Below are 26,398 nucleotides of genomic sequence, written 5' to 3'. Positions count from 1 at the left end.
CATGGTGGATTGCGATAGTGGACACCACCAAATGCTACGCTGCAGGACAGAACCATACACAAAGACAGATTATTATTTACAAAATAGCCATTAAAGATCTTCTAGCTCAGAATAGCATGTTTTATTTGTTTTGATGATTACATGTAAGAATATGTTTTTGGCATGCTATACAGAGGAACCTACGTTTGGAGTTCATGGTGTGCTTCATATAAGTTGCGTTAGTAATTCCTTATGCAGCACCCTGTCATTAAGTTCTGAGAATGCAAAGCTCAGAGATTAAGAATCGCTGAGAACTACAAAGTAAGAAAAGGGATTTATGTTCTAATTCCCTAATCCCCTCTCTAGGTATGTATCTCAGCAGTAAGAATCTTGCCCATGAGCTACTAAAGGCTAATTTATTTTATTATTTCATCACCTGATACTCAGTATTGCAGTCCGTAAGTTCATTGTAAAGGCAAACTAGAGGCAGGTGCTTTTTGGCCCTTGGAGATCTGCCTCTGAACCTCACCGCATAAACCTTTGGACCAGAATTGCCCTTTGAAAGTAAGCAGCCTCCACTGGAGAGCAGAAGACTGGTGTGTGTAGATGTAGGGAGCCTATTCATTAGGTACAGCTGAACACCAAGTCTGGTCAAGATAAACCCAAAACCTCTCCCATTGTACACATGGATTGCAGAAAGTTCATTCTCATGCATTGCAGCAATTAAATTTTTTCTCTGTGAGCTATATCTGTTATGCCAACCACTAAATAGCATGATTTAGCTATCTGAAAGTTAGGCTGTTTGTTTAATAAAATCATCTAGACTTCCTCTACAGGCAGTGGAAAGAAGGACCTATCTTAGACATCTCTAGACAGACTTTCCCTCCGAGGTGCCTGTTTCTACATTGGCTATGAAAGGAGCAACTATTTTCCAGTAAAAGCCTGATTTTTAGACAACAAGATTTAGGTGAGATGAGTACCTTTGTATTATTAGCTCATCTTCTATTTTTGTGCCAAGCTATAAAATGAAAATATTAAATGAAGTTTGGTTCCAGGACTGCTTCTGTGGAACTCTGTTTACTTTCTTCCATCCCAATAGTTCTTGCACGCACACAACCATTGATACTTCTCTTCTGCCTGGTTGCCTGTTTAACTCTCTATTCCAGTCCTGTTCTGGGTGAACCTTTCTGAATGTTTTACTGAAGCCCAGTTAGAGTATTCTATCCCTGCTGTCTAAAAAATTAGCTAACTTGCCAAGCAAAGATACCAATTTAGCCTGTCATGAGCAATCCTTGGGAGCCTGTTCCATTTTCCTCACTTACCTCCATGCTTTTGATAATTATTTCCATCAAAATCTTTTTTAACAGTTTGTGTAATAATGATTCCATATTAACACATATTGTTTCCTTCCTCTTTAAGTGAATGGCATTGCATTTACTTCTCTCATCACTGGGTCGCTTGATTCTGAGTGGGGATCTTTTTGTTTTAAGTCAGTTATGCTAGACTGGCCGTTTCTGGGACTGGTTCATTCACTGTTCAGGGACAGAGATCATTGGCTGCAGTGGCCTCCACTTCTGTACGTGCTCCTAATGTCCATCATGCTATTGTCTCCACGCTCTGCACTGCCATGAAACTGAGGCTAAGTCTTCATTTACTACCTTTTTGCTTGTTCTTCTTCTGTTTATACTTAAGAGCCTGCTTTTCTTTGGTTTGACTTCCTTTGTAAAATCTACCTTACTGTAAGTTGTGGCAGTTGCTCCATAACCTCTGCACTTCCAGACCTCCAAGATCCTGCTTTTCTTGTAGATCAGTACTTCCATTCATTGCTTGTGACCTTCTTCTCACTAGCCAGCTTCTGTTTAGGTGGCTGTTCAATACAAGGCTGAATCTCCTTTCTGACAAGTGTCCCCATGTGTGAAATGCAGATTGTGTGTTATTTTCAGTACTTTTGATGTAAAGAAATTCCAGTCCTTTTCCTCACTTAAGTTCCTGAGCTTTTCAGTCAGTTCACATTGTTAATTGATTCCCTTGGTTTTTCAAAGTCTGTCATTTTGAAATTGAAAACCTTCTTGAAACTTATAAATTATCAGGATAACAAGGTAGTAACGGGAGCAGACTCCAGGGGGTTTTTTTAGTTCATATTTTAATATTAAAACAGTGTAGCCTAATACAGATTAATATGCAGCACTGCTGATTTCATGCTCATTCTTTCTGCTATTAGATAAAGGATATTAAGGTAGCAAAAATATATTTTTGGTTATAATTTTATGCACAGTATGGATATTACACCTTAATTTCCACTCAATTATGATTGAAGTCCTATCCAATTTGTTCTTAATGAAACAGAGATAAGTTTTAGCAAGCAGCATCACAAGAAATCTAACAATGCCACAAAGCTAATACGTCTTCAGAGCTTCTTTAAGATTTAAACACTAATGAGTCTCTTGTTCAGACTGAGGAAGAAATAAATTACAGAAGTGACAAATTATTTAAAACATTTGCAAAGTTCCCAGCAGAAGCCTTGAAAGCAGGGAACTGCACTATTAAAGAGAAAAAAAAAAATGGTTCAATATGTTTCTGGTTTGTCTCAAAAGGAAATTTTACCATTTCCAGTGCAAATAATTAAAATGTAGAATTATCACATTAAAAAAAAAAGTATTACTGGATATGCATTTTCAAGACGTTTAACTGGAAATAGCAGATTTTTGCTAATGAGATTCTGAGACAAAGGGAATGCAGGGAACACACTCTGAACACACTGAGAGATGCTGCTGAGCTGGATTTAGCAAGAAAGGGAGACTGGGTCTCCTGTTTTGACCTGTTGCAGGTTTGTGTAAAACCACCATGGGATTCTTACAATGCTGCTGATTTTTCCCTAGGAGATTATGGCCAGATTGCAGTCCAGTGTTCCATAGTGATGTTGCAGAGGTCAGATATACTTCTTGCACTTTCTTTTGAATGTGATCTAAAGATGTAGGAACCCCTCAAGAAGAAGCAGTTTAAAGGTCCCAGATTTCCATCTTTACATAGAGGTGAGAAACCCTGCAAAAACACCTACCTTCCACATAGAAACCAGTGTGTAAGCATGGTTCTGGCAGTCTTCTCAGTATGTATGTCATGAAGATGTTGGCACCCACTTTAATTGATTCTAGATGACTACGCATCACCTTGTTTTTTTTTCTGTCTGCACAAAAATGCCTTTTACAGAGACCTAATATGGCTGATGGTCTTTCTTCAGGCAGCCACCCTTCCAGCAAATAACCTTCTTTTGGCACAGATGATACCTTCTCCTATTTTTGAGTACATTTCAATGACAATTTAATTCCCAGAGATCAATCCATTAAGTCTCAGCCATAGGTGATAAATTCTCATTGGTTTTGGAAGACACTGGAGTCAAGATGTGACACATGGAGGTACCAGAATTTGGTTTAAGTGAACAAAGGCAATACAGAGCTCAGTGCAGCCTGCCAGATCTCTCCAGGAAGCTGGGCAGTTGACCTGGCTGTGTTGTTTCTGGAAGCTGAGCTGTGCAGGGTAAGGCCAGCTCAGGTGTGTCAACTATGATCTCCTTCTTGACTGTAGCAAAAATGGAACCGCTGTCAAACTGATCAAGACTTCTCATTCTGAAGACATCTTACCTGTAAAAAGGTTTCTGTGCTTGAGAGTGGCTAAATTTTTTAAGCTGTACCAGAAAAATATCTGATAAAAGGTACTACCTCTATCTACAGTTTGTCTTGTTTATGTTACTGAAACAACTCAGCTGCAGCAAATTGCAGCTTTATACTTTGGCAGAGATTGCCTATGTAAAAAGAAAGCACTTCACCAGGCAGAGTGTTTTCAGGGTTCTTTTTAGTAGAAGAAAAGCATAACCAGTACCAGATTGAAGTCAGCAGAACAGCAGGAAAGAGAACAAAGCACAGAGCTGTGAATTTCACTATGAGAAAAATCACAACAAATCGTGTCACTTGTTTGTGAAGATTTGTCTGATTTTTTTTTTTTCCCAACCATCTTAATCTTAAATGAGATTCTATGAACTAGTATACTTTTGTTTTAGTGTAGCGCCATGCACTGTGGAGTTTTGGTCCCAAGGAAATGTGCTGACACTGTCTGACAATGTGCTGCTCAAAAATTTAAGACTTAAACAAAAAGGTTTTTATTGCCACTGAAGCAGTTGGGGTGTCACTGTAATTCCAGAGGGTTTTGTATGGAAAAGAGAGTAGTACATCCTATGTCATGGAGAGTACATAATTTGTGGAGTGGGTAGGAGAAAAAGTATATGTGTATACACACACAAGACTTCATCAAAATTATTTGTACGTTGTGTTTGGAGCTTCCCCACTTATATATAATGGAACTATCCCACGCTAATGCTGATAAAGTACCACAGCTGTTTCTGGGACATTCCTCAGTTGTGGAACACCCTTTCTGAACTGATTTGCAAGGCTCCCTTCCTGCATTCAAACTCCTCCTGAAAAGCCTCCACTCTTTTCTGTGCTCTATGAGACACGAGCTATTCAGTAAAGTCAAAGGGAAGAGAAAACAGATGATGGTCCATATATCTAATTGTTAAAAGTAAGTCAAAAGTGTGCTCTGCACACAGTTGTATGGGTTTGCTATGTAAGCCAGGAGCTGAGTTGATTTAAAGAGAGTACCTGCTGAAGTTTGCTGCATTTGAATCTGACAACTTAAATATTGATATTATTTAAGAAATGCCAAATTTGTGTGTAAACAGTTTCTTAAAAGGATGTAACAAACCATTGACTTAAACGCTTTTAACGATTTATCTGTTCTCCATTTCATCCCTTCTCATTTCTTTCTTACTTATTTTAATTTTTTTTAAATAAGAACTGTGTCTGTCTGTATGCTTGTGTGGTTTCTAGTAAGTTGTAGTTGCTAATAGAAACAAATAATGCAAACAAATTCATATACCAGATGGGAAATGAATCTGTTCCGCACACCCCATGATATTACAGAGAAACTATTCCAGTCATGTTTAAGAGAGTTTTTAACTGTTCAGTGAGACAGTGATTTTTTTTTTGTATCATCTCCAGCAAAAAGGCCAAACTTCTTAATTACCATCAATCCAATGAGAACTTGTAAGGTGACCTAAAAGTGGCTTCTCTGGGCATGTAGAAACCAGTATTTTGGAACTGTTTTAAGCTTGTGCTGTTCATCCTGCTGGGAGGAGGAGAGTTCCTGTTCAAACAATGTTAAATTCTCATATTCTGGCCTGGAGGGATGCTGTCACAGGTGCAGGAGTGACTATTGCCTATTTGCAGCCTGAGCTATAATTTCAGAGGCAAATTGCACAACTGAGGAAAAGAAGGAAACCTGCCTGAGATAGGTTGATTTATTTTATAAAAGGGCACTGAAGTAGCTCATTAATGTGGAATGTTAAAAGCACTCCCAGCAGAGGAGAATTAGTAGCCAGAGTGCTGTCAATATTATGAAATAAATAATGTATATTCAGTTAATTCAAGTAAGAGAAATATAAACTCCACCATGTTGCACTTCCTGTGTACGAGGTCCATTGTCATCCTCCAAATGCTCGTTAAAAGGCATATTCCCATATGTGTACAGAATGGCTAGAGCTGAGCTATATCTATTACAATGTCATGTAACCAGCCCAGAAGCCCTTTGTGGAAGCACATGAAAAATACTGTTACCTTTTTTGTAACTCCTAAAATACAGGGGTTTGACAGGAAAAAGTTTGGGGTGAGAGAAGAGAGAGACCAGAAAAACAAAAAAGACAACCAAAAAAATCCAAGCCAAAACAATGCAGTGGAGAAGTGCTGATTGAGCCATCTGCTGATGACAGAAATCATTGCGCAACTTTAGTATTCATCCATAACTTGATTAAGACTAGGTCATTCTGGCTGTAATTTTCTAGACTGTCTTTTCCGAGCTGATTCCTTCTTTAAAGGAACATGATAACCCCAGATGGTGGTGACATGCTATTTCCTGTTCTAGTTAAACTTCTTCATTCATCATTGAAAAGCAAATGCAGCTGGAGACGTGCTGGGCTTGCCTTGTCCATTTCCTCCATGATGCTAAGTTTTTTATTTAGCCTGTTACTTGACTCTCACTCTGAAGTGGAACCACGCTTGTGTTCAGAGCCCTGTCAGGATGACAGAGGGCTCCCATCTTCCCGGTGTACTCAAAGTATTGAAAAGGTAGTGAAGTTTTATTACTTGAATTGGTAAGGTCGTGGTTGAATCTGAGAGGATGCTAGTGTATCAGGGGTTACACTTAATAGGGAGTCTGTCAAGAGGTGTAGGTTGTTTTCTTGTAAAGCCAGATGGAGTTGATACTGGTATGAATTTTAGTGGTATGGTAGGATCTTGTGTCCATATTAGTCCTGTAACAACAAGGGCTGTGCTCTGGACTGAGGCCCTTGGAAATGTTGAGATATAAATAGTCAGATTCCCACCCTGAAGTCTTTGGTGGCTGAAGAGAAGACTGTATCTGTCTAGTGTAGTATCTTTGATTAAGTGCAATAGCAGCCTCTTGGAAACTACAATCTTTGAAGTTTAACTAGAACAGGAAATAGCATGTCACCACCATCTGGGGTTATCATGTTCCTTTAAAGAAGGAATCAGCTCGGAAAAGACAGTCTAGAAAATTACAGCCAGAATGACCTAGTCTTAATCAAGTTATGGATGAATACTAAAGTTGCGCAATGATTTCTGTCTTTGGCTGTTTTTTTCCAAGAGCTGGAGATACTCGTTGCATGCAGAAGTCCATCAGGACTGTGATTCACACGTTATATGGGCAGGATGAGGACTGAAGCTTACTGGATAGTTTTTGAAGTAAGACTTTTTTCATTTAATTTCATTTCACTGGAATTTGTCTGCTTGTCCAATCCAAAATGTTTCAGGGGGACTGTGTTGACTTCATGGACAATCTGCTAGAAATCCAGCAGATTGCGGGGACTCAGTCCTGCCTGTCAAGTATCTGGGTGCCAGTAGCCTACAGTTACCATAAAAGGGGGTTGCCCTTGGCTATGCTATCTCCAAGTAGACCCTGAGCCCTGTCAGCCGAACCTCCAGGAATCTGAATGCCCTCTGGGCTCTTGAACTCTCCTTGAAAATACAGCAATGCATGAACGGATATGATATTCTAGGACATCAAGACCATGCTAATTTTCATGGACAGTCATAGCTCTCCTTCCATAATAATCAAGCCCTACCTACAGCTAGGTACCTTTTTGGTACCAGTTACTCCTATTTAGAGAAGTGAAACAGATGGAGGCCTTCAAGTGCCCTCTCACAAAGCAGACTTGCCATTTCTTTCATTAGCCCTATTCTGTACTTGTGGAATTTGATCTTTACGTTTCTGAAAGTGCCTGATGAGAACTGTACAGAGTGTTCCAGATGAGCTCTCTCTGGGGATGTGTACAATTAGCATTCCTGCTAGAAATGCCTCCAGAATAAATTCATTAACAGCTTGTATGCCCAAAAGGTGTGGCTGACCTTTGTGCATGAAACAAAAACTATTATAAGGCCCAAAGGAGACTTGAGCCATCCACCAACTTTTATGTGTGGGTCTTCTTGAATATCACCAAACCAGATTATGGACTTTTTGTTTGGGAAAGGAGCTGCGATAGAGTGATGAGGGAGGAGTGTTTCACATTTTTGATGAGGAACTTTTAAAAATTGGTTTTTCTTTCTGAAACTGAGAAAAATGCAGGCTGAAAAGTCAACTGAGTGAGGACTAAGAATGATTTGCAAGTGTCAAGATATATCCTTCCATCTGGTATTTCCAGTTGATTTGTTTTTTAATTGCTGATAACAAGCAATACATAAGAATCAAAATAACATGTTTTCATCTCAACGCTCCTTGAAATAGGACATTCCTTCCTGGTTATTCTTTTTCTACAAATAGTGACATGGCTTTGGGGTTGTTTTTTTTCCTTTGATTGAAATATTTAAATATTGGGAACTTATTTCCATATCTTTTTGCAAAAGTAAATGAGAAAGTAAGAGTTATGTTCTAAATTAATAAAACAGATAGAAATCTGCAGCTCTTGCAGCTGTATTCCATTCTGCTCAACAGGTATAATGTGTGTTTTTAAAAGGGTGGCACATTCATTAGGGCAGTGAATAAGAACATTTGCTGTATCTCTGTAAGCCTGGCAGCTCCCTCCCTCTTGTGAGCTCTTTATTTTGTTCTCTCTGTCACTCTTAATCCCCTGTCCTGCCTACTAAATTGCAGCTTCCTCCATTAATCCACCTGCTCTGCAGCTCTCAAATTTTTCTGAAAGGCTTTAGAGAACATCCAAGTGTCACACATATTACTCCCACTGCTAATTCAGTTTCTCCTCCTTTAATACTGTTACCTGCATCAGAAACATGCGTGATTTCTCTTTCCTCTTTGAAAAATTTATCTATTTCCCAGGGTTGACAGTTCTCTGCTTTGATCACGGTCTGTTCAAATCTTTTGCCTGTTTGCTAGCTCCTTCCAGGCTCCTTCAGGCGAAGGGGTGACTATCTCTAGAATGCCCTCCGTGACATCATGCTATTCGTGCTCATTTCCCTCTGGCCTTTCCTCTTCCTTTCCCCAAGGCTGATTTTCAATTCTCATTTATTTCTTTTGCCCTCTTTTCTGCTCTTTTCTGCACCAGCTCACACGCCGAGCGGGTGCTCAAGCATGCCCTGGAGTCTCCTGTGTTTAACAGGAGCTGTGGAAGGTTAACACCACCCACGCCTCTGTTTCACCTCTGGTGTCAAGTTGCCTTCTCTTGGGTGCCTGCACTGGGTTGTTGTCAGTCCCTAGGTCCTGCAGTGCTCCTCCTTCCAGACCAAAGCAGAGACCAGTGCGTAGGCACAGAGGCCTCTGAAGTGGAGAGGCTGCGTGCTCACTCTCTTTCTGTCGATGATTAACTGTAACTTTCCTTTCCGAACCTTGTGTTGGGGCCTGACAGTCTACTGCCTGACTCACCTGCTGCCTCTTGTGTTAACTTAAATAGTCTGGTGGAGAGAACATTTGCTTTTGGGCATCCTGGAAGAGAGCGAGTTTCCTCATGCTATTGAAGAACAGTCAGCGCACAGCTGGGAAATGTTACACTTCTCGGGGGAGAACTGACAAACAGGAGTATTCGGCAGCCTGTGATTTCTGTCTGTCATTCCTTTCCCTGTAAAGCATGCCAACGAGGGATGTATCTTTCCCCTCCACTAACGGGAATGTAGTAACATCAGTGATGAGATAATGTCTGCTGAACTGGTAGTGGTCTAGTTCATGGGCTGGGGAAGGAGGAAAAATCACCTGCTTGAATAATGTCCAGGACTTTATTTAGATGAAGAATTTATTCTTCTTCTGTGGCACGAACCCTCTGCGTGTTTCATCTGCTTCTGTTATGGGGGATCCAGTAACGGGGAGAATTGCTTGTGGGTTTAGTGAGTGGTGCTTTTCATTTTCATACCATTTTCAGTAAGTATTTCAATTAACAAGCTTAAACATCTAATACTTTTTTCTGGAAATCAGGTATTTGATACATTTTGTAGCTTTTTTACTTTGTAACTTGTTGGTAGCTACTTAGGTAGCTGCCAGCCTTGCATATTCATAGCCCTAGTAACCAGTTGATGGCAATGCAGTAAAGCAACCTGTGCGCAAACTGAGTACTGCGTGTTTCCTTATAGAAAGACTATGTGCATCAAACTGCTTAATGTCTTCTTCATTTTATTAGAAACACTTTTAATTAAAAAGCTCTTGTAATTAGATTCTCTTTTCTGCTTTGAGCCCTTTTTCCGTCTCCTTTGATAAGAGAGACATCTCATTTTGAAATGTCTCTGTAGTCCCGCTACTACAGCTGAAGAGCAGAACATTAACCATCTGTCAGCATATCTTAAGTCTTTGGGAATAATTCAATAATTATCTTCAAGTGCAGTTGGTGATGTTACACATTTGATGAAACACTTATGAGGGAAAGTACTTTAGGGAAATAGACCTTTCAGTGTGCATTGTAGAATTGCAGGCAGCTTTTTGTGGTTTTTATTACCTCTGAAATAATTGTGCTCTGCTTTTTTATTGCAGTATCTACTAGAAATGAAAAGCTTAATTCTGCCCCCTGAACATATTCTGAAGAGAGGGGACAGTGAAGCAATAGCATATGCTTTCTTTCATCTTCAACACTGGAAAAGAGTAGAGGGGGCATTGAATCTCTTGCACTGTACATGGGAAGGCAGTAAGTAATTCTCTTTCTCACAAAGGAGCTAATAAAATATTTTTATTGAATGTCATGAGAAAATAATAGCTTTTTGTGAAGCATGGTATGTGGGAATTTTGGAAGTCAGTTATATCCTGACCAGCATTGAAATATTTTAAATTAAAACTGAAAATACAAACTTCATTTAATGAGGAAAAAGGGTTCCGATGTCTTGGATTGTGTTTTCTGTGTGACACTGAACAAAATTTCCCATCTTCTTTGTGACATATTTCCTTACTCATGGATAAGGGAATTAATATTTTACATTCCTCATTCCAGACTTGTAGAGATTTCTTTGTCATTATTTGAATGCTTTGATACTGGGAAATTATGAAAGTGCCTTATAAGCAGAAAAATACTACCACCACCAACGTAAAATACTGTTTTGTTTTATACTATTCATTAATATTTAATGGACAAACTGGAGTGAATCCAGTGGAGGACCACTAGGATGTATAGGGGGCTGGAACACATGAAGTAGGGAAAGACGCTGAGTGAGCTGGTTTTATTCAACCTGGAAAAGACTTCTGGTAGGTGAAGGAGGGATCCAGTTGCTGTCTTCCTCTACCCAGTAGAGAGATAATATGGAAGACAGAGTCAAAGTCTTCTCAGAAGGGCACAGCGGAAAGACGAGAGGCAATAGACGCAAGCTGCAGCAAGAGAAATTTCATTTAGACATAAGGAAGATATTTTTAGAATGAGAGTGGTGATGCACTGGAACAGGTTGCTGGTAGGTTGTGGGATCTCCGTCCCCGGAGATACTCAGTGCTCAACTGGACATGGCCTTGAGCAACCAGACCTACCTTTGAAAATTACCCTGCTTTGAGTATGAGGTTGGAGTCATATATGAACATTCTAACCTAAATTATCTTATCCTGTCTTTGAGATGTGCTCTTTTCAGGTTCCAGAGAATTAAAAAGTGCCGTTTAGAATCAGCCTCAGTGGACTTTTCTAATGCAGATTTTTCTTTCTGTAATCTGGTTCCCCTTTTCTGCTCTGCTTTCTTCTGTTCTCTTTTAGCCTCTCCATATGTTAGTATACCACAATTTTTTTTCCCTTCCTCCATTTGCTGTTCTCATTTAGGTTTGTTATAAAAGATACAGTTTGTCACCATGATAATTCCTACAGAAATGCACTTAATACCTCCATTGTAAAAGTGACTTACTGTCTCAGTTACCGTATTAAATGGCCTGAACTTGCCTAATTTGCAATTTAGGCTCCCTGAGGAAGCAATGGCTTTATTTCTAGGCGTACAGAACACCTTGCTCAGTAATCCATACAATTGCCACCTGGGGTTTGCTCTGCTGCATTGTTCTCTGTCCTACCTGCTTGCTCTTTTCCTGTAATTTCTCCCAGTATGTTATTTTCTCTGTCATAGCTTCCTTCCCGGTGGCTTATTTTCAGTGGTTTGCTTTTATGTAGTGTTTCTTCTCTTCTAGATGCTTGTGGAAGTCCTTTAGCCCAAGGCTCATTATCCCATCATTATGGAACAGTATTTTGCAGGGAATCCTGAATAGATCTTCTTTTGCTTTGTCGGGCTGGGGAGTCCCTAAGGGGCTGTTTACAAGGACCAGCTTTTGGCACAAGAGGCTGGCTGCCCTGCAGTCCTCCTGCCATGTAAGGAATCTAGTCATCCGTGCCTGAAAGCAGCGTAGGGCATTCCCATCCAACTACATTAACCGATTCCTCTCCTTATTACGTCCACAGCAATCTGAGTATGTACTTTATTAGCTAGTATTTGTATAGTAGCCTGTAAAGATGTAAATGATCATTGTTGTGTAACCTCTAAAGAAAAATCCATAATTCATTTTGCTCAGTGATTTCAGAGAGAGATGAACAGTGCACCAATCCTCGAGAATTTTGTTCAGATTTTGCTCACGCATAACAACTCCCATGGGTTTTAATGGTTTCACCAGTATCTAGTCCAATAATCATATCTTTTCATCCATATCCTAGTCTGGGTAATATTCTTTACTGATGTAGTGAACTATTTATGTCACTCATGTCCTTTACTTGCAAAAGGTTTCCTTGGCATCTCTGCGCAGCTGTAAGTTAAAACCAGTGGAAATATGACAGAGAAATTAAATTTAATTAAATACTAGTTCTAACCAACAGTCTACATACAGTACATGGTCAGTTGCCCTCGCTTTCTTTCTAGGTATTTATGTACTTGCCATGTCTTTGAAGTGTACTGTTCTGTCACTGTGCTTAAATAACTACAAGTCTCACTTCAGTAGCTTGTATGTAGGAATTTAAAGCCCACATATATACACTATTCAGTTCTGACCTTGTGGGAATTGGGCAGAATTAAGTACATTAAGTCAGTTACTTGGGGGGTACATTTTGAATGCTTCTGAGGAGAATAAGGTCACTCCTAGTTAAAACAGCCTCTAACAAAATTTATGCAGAAATGTCTTAGTGATATTTTAAACTCTGAAATTCTCACAGTGTTTTTCCCAAATTGCATTCAACGATTGAGAAAAGTGAGGTTATAAAAATGATGATCATCATTGAACTGGAATGTTGGTTGTTTCCTGCTCTGTCTTCATTCCATCAGTCATAGTACAGTTTTATTCATAGTACAACTAAAAAAGCCCAAGTGACACCACGTGAAATGTTGCTCTGGGTTTGGTCCAGGTGCTCTGTACAGAAGGTCTGTAGTTTCAAGTGTAACCAAATTTCAAAAGAGTCTGAGGTGCTTGTTCATCACAGTCAGTTTCTAAACTTGTGTCATGTTTCCTATTTTTGCATGAAGAAGAAAAACCTAGGGGTTCTCAAATACTACGATAGCTTTTATGACGAGCACATAGTTGAATGGCAAACTACCTCGGTGCTACCTGAATTGATTAATGTAAAATAGGATCAGATAATACTGTAAGAGTAAGGCAGAGAAGTACCTACATAAACACAAACTGATACAGGTGAACCAGAGCACTTTCTTCCGTGGCTGATAACATTGCTAAATAAACTGTTTTGCTGTAAATATTCCATATTTGGTCTCATGTCAAAGATGACTGTTTAAATTCAGCAAAATCTATTCAGTCATTTTTCACTTGTTTTGTAAAAGCAACATCTTTACCATCCCTTTTTATTTTTATTAGAATCTTAATACTACTGTGATATAGGGTAAGGCAGAAGAGGCTTGATTGTCTGTTTAAATATTAAGCCAAATTGGAAGGAAATACTTGTGTTAGTGATTTTGGAGTAATGAGCGTTGAACATCCTTCCACATATGTTTTTGTACAGACACTCAAGTTTGTTGCATGTGAAGATCATATTGTATTTGTACTTGGCTTTTTGGGGTGCTATGGGGAGGGGGATTTTAATATTGGAAGAGCGTTACAGCCCAGGTTGGTTTACAATCTTTGAGGATTTCTGCCTTCTTTACTATTGCATTAAACATAGTAATCAAGAATAAATACACTCCTATAATTGCACAAAAAATACAGCTAACATTATTTCAAATGCAGTGTGCACAGCTCAAAATATTGGGGTATTGTATATTTTAAACCAATTCCTCGGTTGCCTTGTGAGCGAGAGATAATGGAGTGTTACTGTGTGGTGGTGAGCTGTACCTAACATCTAAAATATACAGTGCTTCTAGGACATCTGTTGAGGAAAATATTGCTTCAGTGACTGATGTTCGTAGGAGTAGTGAGAATAACACACTGATGACGTTTTAACAGTGAGAATAATATATAGGATAATGGAAAAGGATGCCTTGATTGCAAAGCTATAATTCAGTCAAGTATTCTGATGTTTCCATAAACCACGCTCAGATGGCCTATGATGTCATTACTGTCCAGATTTAGTAATCCATTTCCCTCCCTCTCTGTTATTATTTTCAATTTAAAAATGCATAAGATTAAGTATTATTTAATCCATGACCTGAAGATTTATATTGGAAACCTGACTTGATCTGCTACATTTAAAAAGAATGCATGTGAGGAACCTGGTTTTAATAATTCAGTATTAATCTTTGATTGCCAAATATAAAATGAAAATATGACTGTGTTGGAAAACTGGTTCTCTGAGCTTGAGTCATCAGTGTTACCTGGTTTGCTGGAGTGTGATGGGAAAAAAGTAGTGTACTTTTTTCCATGCAAAACTTCTATATGCTTGATGCACAGAGATTGCGAGTATTGGCCTGAATTCACAAGCTTGGCTGGTCATTTTCGTAGGCTATACCTGTTATATCAGATACACTTCTTTCCCCTGAAATTTTAAAATTCTGCAGCCTAAAAGCGTAAGACAAAATGTGTAGATTTGGCTATGGAATTGTAAGTACAATGGGCTCTGATCATGCACACATTTATGTATGTACTTGTAATGTGGTCTCACTTGACACTCAAGAATAAAAATAAACATAAGTGCAGGATTAAAAACTAAGTGTAGATTTATACTTTGGCATTTCATTAAAGAGTTTATATGCTGCTTGCAACCAAATATAAATGTTACGTTTTTTCTATGTTTGTTTTTCAAAATTGTAAACATAGTTAAGTATGTCCAGTGACTGCCACACTCACAATAACTTGTGCACCGTGTTGTTTTCTTTTCTTTTCAGCTTTCAGAATGATCCCCTATCCACTGGAAAAAGGACATCTTTTCTATCCTTACCCTATTTGTACAGAAACTGCAGACAGAGAACTACTACCATGTACGTTCAACTTTTCTCTTCTTATCATTGACATCAAAGAATCGTTTACTTGAGTCTTGCAGCACTGCTCTCCATTGATGATGCCTTTTAAATGGAATACACTGGATTAGAATAATTGGGTTGACAGTAAGTCTCTGGAGCTCCCTTGGTGGTTTAAGCAGCAGCTCCTAGCCATAGTTCATAAAGATTAGCTATCTTTATTGCTGTTGACAGTGTAGGGACAGGGAGAGAGATTACTGAAGAGATATAAATCAGTTAGACCTTGCTATTCTCTCTTGCCAAGACACTGGAAAATATGTCTGATCTTTCATCTAGGGTAACATCCCATCAAATCAAAAGCACAATGGCACAGCCTTGATAGTCTTTTGTAGACACACTAGCTACTTAAATTCCAAGGCAAGATCAAACCTGCTTAAGGACGGCTGGATCGTAAACACAGCTGTTATTCTGACAGGTTACGCTGACGTTTTCTGAAAAGCAGTCTTAAATAGCAAGAAAGAGTTTTCTTCGTGTAATGGTGTGTGTGCTGTTATGAAGAGATTGGTGTGAAACTACCTCAGTCATTTATTATGTATGTTTATGGCATGTATTAGCAAAGCGCCAACAGTGTTCCCAGTGCCCTGCAAGATACGGATATAAAGACAGACCCAGCCCTTTGGAAGCGTTACAGTCCAAGCTAATGGGACTTCCTGCAGCGCATGCAGTGAAGCACAAGAATGCAGAGGAAGAGCCGAAGCAGCCAATCTTGCAAACAGTTATGCTTCATTCCCACGTTTTCTCACTGAAGTCAGTAGGACTTTGTGTGAACACAAATGGAACGCACACAAGTGCAGAGGCATTTGCAGGGTCAGGGCAGAGGAGGCAAATACAAGTTGATCCAAGGAAGGAGATTCTTCTCTCACCTTCTCTATCCTGAAGAAGGAATAAAGAGAAATCTGTTCTGGAAAAAGTGAAACGTATCCTGCTTCTGCTGTGAAGGCTGGTTTTGAGGGCATTTGCACTCTTTGTAGTCTTTCATTCAGAACCTCTCTGGTTTGGGCTGAAAAATGTGTTGCCACCTTTTATAAGACTATGTGAGTAAACATTAGGTGAGGATAATACAGCGAAAATCCACTCATTGCGAGTCTCTCCTTCACAGTACATTCTCACTGATATTACACAGAAATCCTTGGCAACTGACAATATCTCCCCACCCCATTATAATCACCCTAATTATAACAACACCTCTTAGAGTGCTCTGCTTGCTTTACTCAGAGGGATGCTGAGCTGGGGAGGGTGGAGTGTCAGGAGATTTAGGAATGACAAAGTCATGCAGAATAGCTCAGCGTTCTCTTTTTAGATGCAAAACTAATCGTTCTTGTCAAATGTTAGAAGCGAGGGACTCTTTAACAGCATATGCAGACAGTCGTGTTCTGCTCTGGCAGTTATGGGAAATGCCTTTCACTGCAAATTCTCTTGAGTTTGAGTAGGGAAGGGTTTAATATACCATGACAGACACAGGTGTGTTAAAGGGGTTTTGCATACCTGTCCACACCCTTTAATTGCATGTGTTTTAAAGGACAGTCAGCTGGAATTGTATCAGAACACTAAGATCTGATAGGCTATCCGAATTAAAAATATCAATCACAAAACTTTTGCCATGACTGGATAACAGATTGGAACAACAAGTTTGAGCCTATGTCAAAAGCAAGTGCAAAAAACTGAGCACAAGAAATCTTAGAGTTAGTTCATGATCTGGTATTTCCTGATCTCTAAATTTAATTTAAATCAAAGAGAAGTTGCAATTTATCTGTGTTTTTCTTTTTAAATTGAATGAATTAGCAGACCCAAAAATCATACATATTTTTAGTTTATAATATTTTAATTTAATTTCTTATGAATTCCTGCTGTTGGTTTTGGAAACCACTCCACTGTGAATGAATGCAGTCAAGGATATTATCCTGCCACGTTGCTGGATTACCCTGTGCTTATGTCATCTGCAAGTATGATGAGATGAGAGCTGGTCACTGAAGCAAAGAAAGTAGGCAAAATGGAAGAGTAATGTTTTGTTTATATAAATAGTCATAGGATTTGAGTATATGGGAAGCCTTAAGGTTGGTCCTGTATGAGAAGAAATGTTTCAAAGTTTGCATTCACTGAATGAGTGAAGCAAACAGATAAGAGTTCACCAGACCTTTTGCCAACCCAGTCAAATTTTCACCTTGAATCTGAGCCACGATAAAAGTTTAAGGGATATATTCTTGCAGTAAAATACTCATTATCCTCTTCTGACCCTTTTAGCTTTCTCAGTGCTGCTTTCTCCAAAGCCCAGGGAGCAATTTTTCATACCAGAGTCGAGGAAATTTCTGTGTTCCTTTTAGTGTATACTAACGAACACCTTAAAAATTCACTATTAATTTAAATTTCAGGTCTTAACACTTTAAAAAGTTGTTGTATTGTTATAAGTATACACAGAATCCTGAAAATCTGAATTTAAATTATGTGTTTATATGTCCTACTTTTAGGATAACTTCTCTTATCTTGGTTCTGCAGATTAAACCCTCAGAATTTACTGTTACAAAGGCTGTAGTTTTACAACCTGCTTAAACCAGTCTACAACCATGCTTCTGCAAGGTTGGTCTCACTGCTGCTGCTGGGTGCATGTTTCTGCACCCTCTGTGTAATAGCGTTAGCAAATATGCAGCCACATGGCTAGTCAATGACCTGTGTGGGAAAGAACAAAAAAAAGGATGTTTTATTTGTAAGTTAGTTTTCTGGGGTTAGTTGTTGCACAGCTGTATTATAGTTAGTGCTGACACAAGGAAAGCAAAAGTAGCATGTACATAGGACCAGAGTAAGACAGAAATATGATCTTTAGATGAGAATTATTTGGCCGTGAGATGACTGACACAACAACAATGTTGGCCTTATACGTTTCAGACCTTCTATGTGTTTCTTCCTTCAAAAGCATCTTTGGGTGTCTCTGGCTGTTTAAACCACATTAAAATGTTGGTTTGGTTTTGGTTGGGTTTTGGGTTGTGTTGGTTTTTTTTTTTTTTTAACGAATAATGCATTCCCCTTCCCATCTTTTTTTCTACAGCATTTCATGAAGTTTCAGTTTACCCGAAGAAAGAGCTTCCCTTCTTCATCCTCTTCACTGCTGGACTATGTTCTTTCACAGCCATGCTAGCCCTCCTGACACATCAGTTCCCAGAGCTTATGGGGGTCTTCGCAAAAGCTGTGAGTATTCTCTGCTGCTGCTCTCTTCTGGTTAATAAAGACACAGAGGCAGGAAGAGCTGAGCTAAATATTGCTGGATATTAAATAGCTGCATATTCATCAGTGTAAATAAAACATCAAGAGATGTCTGAGCAGGGGGACATTTGAACAACTGTTAAGGGAGCTCATCAGTAAAACACACTACTGTCTGACTTCTCTGGTTTATGTGGCTTTTTTGTTAGGCTAGATTTCTTGTGGTTTTGCCAAAAAAGGCTTGGTGGGAGAAGGGAATATCTGTGTTTGCATATATAATCCAATAAAATAAACTAATAATGGTTTGCAGAACCCCTCTATTTTGTGCAGAGTCATAATGACTGTGCCATGCTTTCCAGTGCAATAGAAACTCTTAGTATGAGCAGAAATGGAGTGTACTGTTAACCAGGGCAAATTTCTGCATTCTTTCCCCAAACTGCCATGAAGGAAGTAGTCTCAATATTTCCCTCATAACTTTTCTTAACTACATCCAGGGAAGTCTCTGCTAATCTGCTTTTTTTAATCCACCAAGGATTAATGAATGTTGGAGTATGAGGGGGAAGGGCCATGAATTATGCTAAAACACATTTTTTTCTTTGAAAAACCAAGAACATCACTGCTCCAGTGTGCTAGGATATGAAAAATCCACTTATAGGAATGTTCTAGGATAATAAAAATAATATATAATTGTAATATATTTTCCCAAATATATTTGTATCTCTTGTAGGTCTTGTGTTTCCAAAATAGCCTCCTGGCCTTGTGTTTAATGTCTTTGGTGCTTTTGATTTGGGGGGCATAGGGGATGGGGTGAAGGAGGCAAGGCTGAAAGGCTTTGGCAAATTTCAGATTGTAAGTACTTTCTCAAACTCCTTTGCAAATGGTGAGAGACTCCCTTTGCAGGTGAACCAGGTCTTCTACCACCCAGGCTTGTGAGTGATAGAGGTGTGGTACAGCAACAGTTCTTGCGTCAAGAATTTTATTTCATTAGCTTTAGAAGACAGAAAATAAGATTAGCTGTAGCAAAACATGCCAGTTCTATCAGCAAAAAGTGCTGAAACATACCTGAAATATTATTACTTTCTCTTGTTTCTTGAATGTATATGTAGGTATCTGGTGGACAGTAAGTGTGTAACTCGGGCATATGATCTTGAACTTCTTTATAAAGCTTTTTTTGTTTTTTTTTCCTTAAGTCGTTGAAATGCATGACTCTTGTTTGGGGGCTCTTTCAATGTAATCTGCAGTTTTCTGATACTGTCACAATTAATGACCCCAAATCTGTCCCCGTTAGCCTTGTTCCTGTGCTTGTCAGCCTTGTATCCTGAACAAAGAATATAGCTGTTGTGGTTTAACCTCAGCTGGCAACTAAGCACCACACAGCCACTCACTCACTCCACCCCAGTGGGATGGGGGAGAGAATTGGAAGGGTAAAAGTGAGAAAACTCGTGGGTTGAGATAAAGGCAGTTTAGTAGGCAAAGCAAAAGCCGCGCATGCAAGCAAAGCAGAACAAGGAATTCATTCACTCCTTCCCATGGGCAGGCAGGTGTTCAGCCATCTCCAGGAAAGCAGGGCTCCATCACGCGCAACGGTTACTTGGGAAGACAAACACCATAACTCCGAACATCCCCCCCTTCCTTCTTCTTCCCCCAGCTTTATATGCTGAGCATGACGTCACATGGTATGGAATGTCCCTTTGGCCAGTTTGGGTCAGCTGTCCTGGCTGTGCCCCCTCCCAGCTTCTTGTGCACCTCCAGCCTTCTCAGTCAGTAGAGCCTGGGAAGCTGAAAAGTCCTTGACTGGTGTAAGCACTAGTTAGCAACAACTGAAACATCTGTGTGTTATCAACATTATTCTCATCCTAAATCCAAAACACAGCACTGTACTAGCTACTAGGAAGGAAATTAACTCTATCCCTGCCGAAACCAGGACAATATCTTAAGCTGGCAGCATGATGAGATTTTGTACTTGGTGCTACAGGCAGTGAGCTACTGGAATTGGAGAAAATTGGTAGCATGTTTGCATGGGCTTAAATCACCCGGCTTTGGTTGCTGAATGAAATCGGAGAGACCAGAAGTTACACTGGTGGTGTGTTAGTAATTGTTTCTCCATGGTTTGGAGCCTGCAGGTTCCAAAGCCATCTGGGGAGTAGAGTCAGTCCAGAAGGATCTATTTCCTTGATGTGTAAGTGCAGCTGCCATTGGTGTTAATAGAATAGATACCCCAAGACTCTGCATGTGGTTATTAGGTTCTGCATATCGGAACAGGTAAAGCTCCTAGTTAGTAAATAAGCACAAACAAATAGAATTGAAATGTGGGCTGCATTACATGCATAAAGTTGACAAGATTACTCAAGATCTCTGAACCTGTATGGAGGCAGTTAGTACATCAGTTAACATGTATTGTGACTTGTTTTAGCTATGTCTTAATCTTCATAAAGCACCACATGCAGCAGCTGAATTTTTGTTGTACATGGGAAGGGCATAATTTAAGCCTGTGACGTTCATTTAGTAGCTCGTAGAAAGGCTTCGATTCAGAAGGCTCATTTTGTTGTCTCCTTGGGGAAAGGTAGCCCAGGTGTATGAGATTGAAGAAAATCATGGCAGACATCTTTTTGAAATGCAGCTGTATCAGAACAGAATAGAAGAAGTTGGCCAGCCCTGGCTCTTCCCTTTCAGTTTTAGGGAAGATCGTTTCATGAATAGCTAAAAGATGAATGTGCTGACTGTTGCTGTGGTTATGTGCATTGAATTACCTGCTCCCGTATGATTGGTACTCATTGTGATGTGGTATATAACATCGTGAAACTGTGCACGTATGCTTTAATTTTAATAGGTCAAAATTATTCCTTCTCTTATGCCTGCCCATCCCAAAAGCATTGCACAGATGTAATATCGCCATCATGGCCCAGGCTTATGTTACTGCAAGTTGGTATTTACCTTATTTCACAAAAACTGAACAGGTTAGCATGATTGGATGTTGGGAGCTGGCTTTGACGTGTCGTCCAGGTAGCATCTTCTTGCACCTTTTCCATAGCCCATTTACCCAGACACTGGGTTCTTCAAGGCAGGAAAAGCCCTTGAGTGCTGAGGACCTTCTCCACATGTGAGACTGCCAAAGGTGGCCTGTGCCACTGTGACAGTCCCTGCAGACAGGGCAACCTGCGTTCCCCTGCTGGATGCAGAAGTCAAAGATATTTTAAAGCTCCTTTACTCTTCTGGGCAGTTCAACGTCAGTGCACCCATGTTTTAGAGCCAGGACCTGCTCTGAACGCTGCCTGCCAGTTCAGCAGCAGGTTTAGATATTCCCAACTGCATCCAGCCAATTCTGTAATGTTGTACCTGGAAGTAAGCTTGACTCTTCCCATAATGAAATTGGAAGAATCCAGTTCTTTAATTGTTTTGTCAGACTGAATATAAGTAACTTTAAAATGACAGTAGATCTTAGCATTTTCACTTGGTTCAGAAGCATGTTCATAGCTTGTGGTTTTAATTTTTGCTAGGCTTTCTAACAAAAGGCTTTTGGAGGTCACTTAAGATACGAATACAATCAGAACAAATTTCTGATTGCATGGCTTGGATAAAATTGTCAGCACGGTGTAGGTATTATTAAATTTCTTTCTTGTCATGGAGAAATATAACTATCTGGGAAATTGTTAAAAAAGTGTAAATGCAGATCCTTTCATAACATGGTAGCAATAAAAATGTATCTTAAATAAAATTGAGAGTTGTATTAACAAGGGAGACACTATTTAATTCGAGTCAACAGTCGTGTCTAAAGGTGTAGTCCCTGGTTAAATTTTTACAATGAGTGAAACTTCAGAAAGACTAGTTTTTCTCTGATTTGACTCCTTTGCCTGAGATCACTGACATGGTCTGTTTCAAAATTTCCTGTATGATGGATGAGACCTCAGTTCAGCAAGTAGTTTTGCCCAGGGAGATATTTCATCTGCTTGGACCTCTACAGGCGGTGAGGTAGGGAACATGTAGATGACATCACAGGGACTGAGCAATAAATAGTCAGTTCCTCCATGCAAACACCAGCCACGCAGTGGAAAAGCTTAAAAAGATACTTTTGCATATCTGTTTAAATCAAATGGTGCTATTCAGAAGGTGCTCCCAGAAAGCTGCTTTCTGCCACCTTTGAAATAGCCAGGTTGATAGTTTTCTTTTAAAATAAAAAATAGTAATAGCAAATTTTTTACAGGTCTCCCATCACCAGTTCTGCCACCCTGAATTCTTGCTCTACTACTGGTGCTGTTTTTTCTGTTCCATGTGGAAAAAAACAGTCAATGTCAAAAGGAAAGGCAAAAAACATAAATAAAAAAAAAAGTATCATGCAGACTAAGCCCTCCTGGGTGCTGCCATGTGGCAAGCAAGCTGGATAGGCATCTGCCAGCGGTGTCTGAGGACAGGAGCACCGGGAGTTTTCCAAGGGCCAGATAGCCCCAGCACAGATGTTGTTTACAGGGACCTGTACAAGAGAGTAGGTGGCATCCTGAACCACTTGCTGTCAGCAAAGGTTTTGCCTGGACTTCAGTGAAGCCAAGCTTTAGTATCCATGAATGTAAATGTATTTTGTAGACCAAGTAATTTTCCAGGTGGAGAAAAACTTGGCTTGTTTTAAGCTACAGATACTTTGCTGAGTTTGTTACAGGATACAATTGACTACTTCAGCAACAAAATTCCTATGAACTGCAATAAAACTTACTGTCAGGAAAATCATTCTTGTTTCATTGATTTAACAAGTATGTAATTTGCACTGGTTACGAAGCTGAGTTTTATCCAAGTAGATGTGATGGTGCAAGCTTACCACATAGATCAAGTGCTACTCAAAGAGCAGAAAATATCCTCTAGTGAGCCTTTTGCATTTGGCAGAATTAAAGGGATATATTTATTTAAACAGTTCACAGCTTAGACAGAGGGAATGCTTCTACTTGGGCTAAACCACTTGAAATAGTAATAGCAAACTCTTAAGGTTAGGTAAGTCAGTGTTACATTAATTCAGCTGCGATTCATGTTATACAGCTTGACCTTCAGCGCTACAACTGAAATACTCTGTTCAGCTTCAGTTTGAAGAAGTTTTTTCTTTGGCCTGTGCCCATGGCAAAATCTCATGATGGTGTTACCTGGTTACCTGGTTTTCCCATGATGCACAAGTTGTCCATGATGAAGTGTCTGTATTGTATGCAAACACGTCCAAGAGGAAAAAAAGAATTTGAATGCTCACTATTGCCTTTAAAATGCATAAGCATCATAAACATCATGCATTTTTACAGTTAAAAATACTCTGCACAGAGCCCATTTTGGTAAATAGTGAAACTGTTTGCAGATATTTTCTTGCTTGATACCATGAAATGGTTATAATCTCTGGCTGTTGGATATTGAAATTTTGAAACGATTTAAATACATTTGCCATATATAGCTGTGTTTAAGCAGCACACAGACCTGTAACAATTTTTGAAATTGCATTTTTCACACTTAACTTTAGATACTTAGGAGCCTAAGTTAGAGACCAAGGTCATATCTGTATTAAGTAATAAAATACTGTTTGTTCTGTGGCTCCAAAGGCAAGTGACACATCACAGTTCCCGTCTGTGCCTCTAACCTCTCCTCCCTTCAAAGGCAGGGTGGCCCCATCCTTGCTGCCTGCTGGCAACTGTCCCTGCCCTGTGCTATCGCCAAACTCTTCCTGGGCTTTGTTGAGAAGAGACTAACTGGTACGGGCCAGAACTATGTCAGGAGCTGTGCTAGCCGTTCAGGAGTGTGGCTGGGTTAGGCCAGCACCCCACACTGTGCCGCAGTCCTCCTTGCTTTCTGGGAGAAGACAAAGCCTGACCACCCCAGCTCCCTCTGCGGCTGGGGATAGAGAGGGAGGAGACAATTTCAGAGGGCAGTTCTGGTCCTGGGGTGGGTAGAATTACTCTATGGAAGTGCTTAGTTCTCTTCAGTGACTACAGAGGGACCAGACCCCCACATCTGCATCCTTTAAGTGCCTAAAGATATATGGGACAAATTCAGAACATGAAAAGGGATGTAAGTGTGTTTATATATAAAGTCTGATGCTCTCTTTTGTCAGGAGAGAGAGTTCTTTTGGGCAAAAAGAGAACACATACAGCACCAGATTTGCTTTAATACTGACCTACCGAGCAGACAATATATACATCAGTGCAGTAAGTGGAGTTCATATTGTGCTGACTGCAGAGCAGTAAGTGAAACACAAACCTCTTGCAGCTCTTTGCCAGTTGGTTTCACACAGAACTGTTTATTTTTAGCAAAGTCGCATCAGCCTAAATGGTGAGAAGCCACAGGGTTCACAGTCTCGAGGTGCCTGACTTTGCGTGTTACTGTACTCTCTCATACATGTATAGAGCCCCAACATAGCTGTATTTAATGTGTTCAATTGAATTGCAATTAATGTAAAGCACAGTTAATATGTATTTCCCAAAATTTTGGGAGTGCTTTGAGTACCTGAGTTCTGAGCTGTGTAGCTAGCAGTGTTTTTTTCCCTGTGATCAAATGGTCTCTATTCGCATGATTTTTGTCACGTACGCCTCTCCTAACATTAACATATTGAAACCTCTTTCAACATTGCCGACTGTGTTCTGTAATAGAGGGAGGAGGTTAAGATAAATTCCAGTTAGTGATGCCTTAGCATATATAGCAGATCTATAGATAATCCAGAACCATTTTAAACCTGAATCTAAAGACACACTTTTTGTCTCTGAGAGGTGGACTGACAGATTCTGCCGTTATGAAAAAGCCTCTCTTTCCCTTCAGTAGGTTTTGGTTTGAGCTTTTAGTGGCTTCAGTGTGAGCCTGAATCTAGGATGTGAGATGTGTGAAAACTTTCGTAGTTCATCAGTTTGATCTTCATAAAAATGGGGCTCTGTCTTTACTGTAAAATCCAAAAATCTGTATATATGCAAGACTCAAAATTTGGCAGAAAGTCTTTATACGTGAATTATGTAATTTTTATCAGGCTGGAGGATTTTACAGAGGAGCACAGCAAGAGTTTCTTGTCTTACTGGACAGCTTTTTCTCTCTCTCTCCTCCTGGATTTTGATCTGAATGTGTATCTGATTTCTTTGCAGTTTCTCAGCACCCTCTTTGCCCCTTTAAATTTTGTGATGGAAAAAGTAGAAAGTATCCTGCCCTCCAGTCTGTGGCACCAGCTGACGAGGATCTGAGGGAGCACGCCCACTGACTGACTGCCATGACATCTTCTGTGCCAACTTTTTGTTGACCACAAGAAAGCATGATAAAAAAGGGAAGCAGTTCTAAGACTTAAAAACTCTTCATGGATTGTCTGTTCTCATATAAAAACTGTTTTGTTGTACAAAGTACATTGATGTTAGGTTCTATTATATTTTGCCTTCAGAAAAGAAAAACTTAAAAATAAACTTTTGTGTATTGCAGCATTGCTGTATTTTGGCTTCTTCTTCAAAGCTCAGATTGTACTTTGTGTTCTTAAACATGTGTGGTGTATCTGCTTCACCACAGCTAGGGCTTGGCTTTCCATTCAGTTAATGAAAAAACACTAATAACTTTACAATTAAGCAATGGTATCACTGCCTTTTCTTACGGAGTTCAATTAGGGTGAAGCCCTTAGCGCTGGAGACAGCCTAGACGAGGCTTCTAGGCAGCTAAAGCTCTTGCTTAAAGCAGCTTTAGGCTCTCCAGGCAGTTTGGATGGCACATTGGCACATTCCCATCCCTGCACAGAGGTGAGCTTTGTCCTTATTTGAATTTTCAAAAAGTCCACGTACTTTACAGGTTTTGTTCACACCGCTGTTATTTCAAGTGCCTCCAGAAGCTCCATGCTTTGTTCTCCGTCTACAGAACAAAGCGTAAGTAATGGCAGAGAATTGAAGACAAATTTACCTGTCGTGAGTGATCATCGCATTCATGCTTTTCTGTATTTCTTGCTGAGGTTTTACTGCGTTACTAGTACTTTTCAAGTGTGAAAAAGAAGGTACTTTTTCCTGCACAGATTAAACATCAGGATTATAAACTGTTGCTTGAGACCAGAAGCTCACGAGCAAAATTGGTGTTAGTTCACGCACAATTAATAGAGAGGTTGGTGTTTTGTCATTAGTGCTTACCTCAGGAAACCTTATCCTTGTGCTGTGAGAGGTTTAGACAAAAGTATTCATTTATAACTTAGCCACTGTAGATGGAAACTTCCCACAGAGACCTCTGCTAGTGCACGCAGCCAGCTCTGAGATCAAGAATTCGATCTGGAGGTTGAAGCAAGTAGTCCTGTCTGTCGAGGATTGACAGTGCATCCTTACAGATGTTTCAAGGATTTTTTTTTTTTTTTCCAACTCCTC

General features: G+C 39.7%; 1 protein-coding gene across 3 annotated transcripts in view; it reads left to right on the top strand.

The window, feature by feature from the left end:
- ST7 (suppression of tumorigenicity 7) overlaps positions 1-25,483 on the top strand; it is a 153,967-nt gene extending 128,484 nt beyond the window's left edge. For all 3 annotated transcript variants that reach the window (XM_076330401.1, XM_076330393.1, XM_076330383.1), the window contains 4 exons: positions 10,012-10,162; positions 14,748-14,840; positions 17,920-18,059; positions 25,160-25,483. In XM_076330401.1, coding sequence (XP_076186516.1) covers positions 10,012-10,162; positions 14,748-14,840; positions 17,920-18,059; positions 25,160-25,255 — 480 coding nt within the window. In that variant the 3' untranslated portion in view covers positions 25,256-25,483. The remainder of the gene's footprint in view (positions 1-10,011; positions 10,163-14,747; positions 14,841-17,919; positions 18,060-25,159) is intronic.
- Positions 25,484-26,398: the final 915 nt, after the last annotated feature.

This window comes from Aptenodytes patagonicus, chromosome 1 (genome assembly GCF_965638725.1).
Source record: "Aptenodytes patagonicus chromosome 1, bAptPat1.pri.cur, whole genome shotgun sequence".
NCBI classification, from domain to species: Eukaryota; Metazoa; Chordata; class Aves; order Sphenisciformes; family Spheniscidae; genus Aptenodytes; species Aptenodytes patagonicus.
This window is presented reverse-complemented; position numbering and strand designations above follow the sequence as displayed.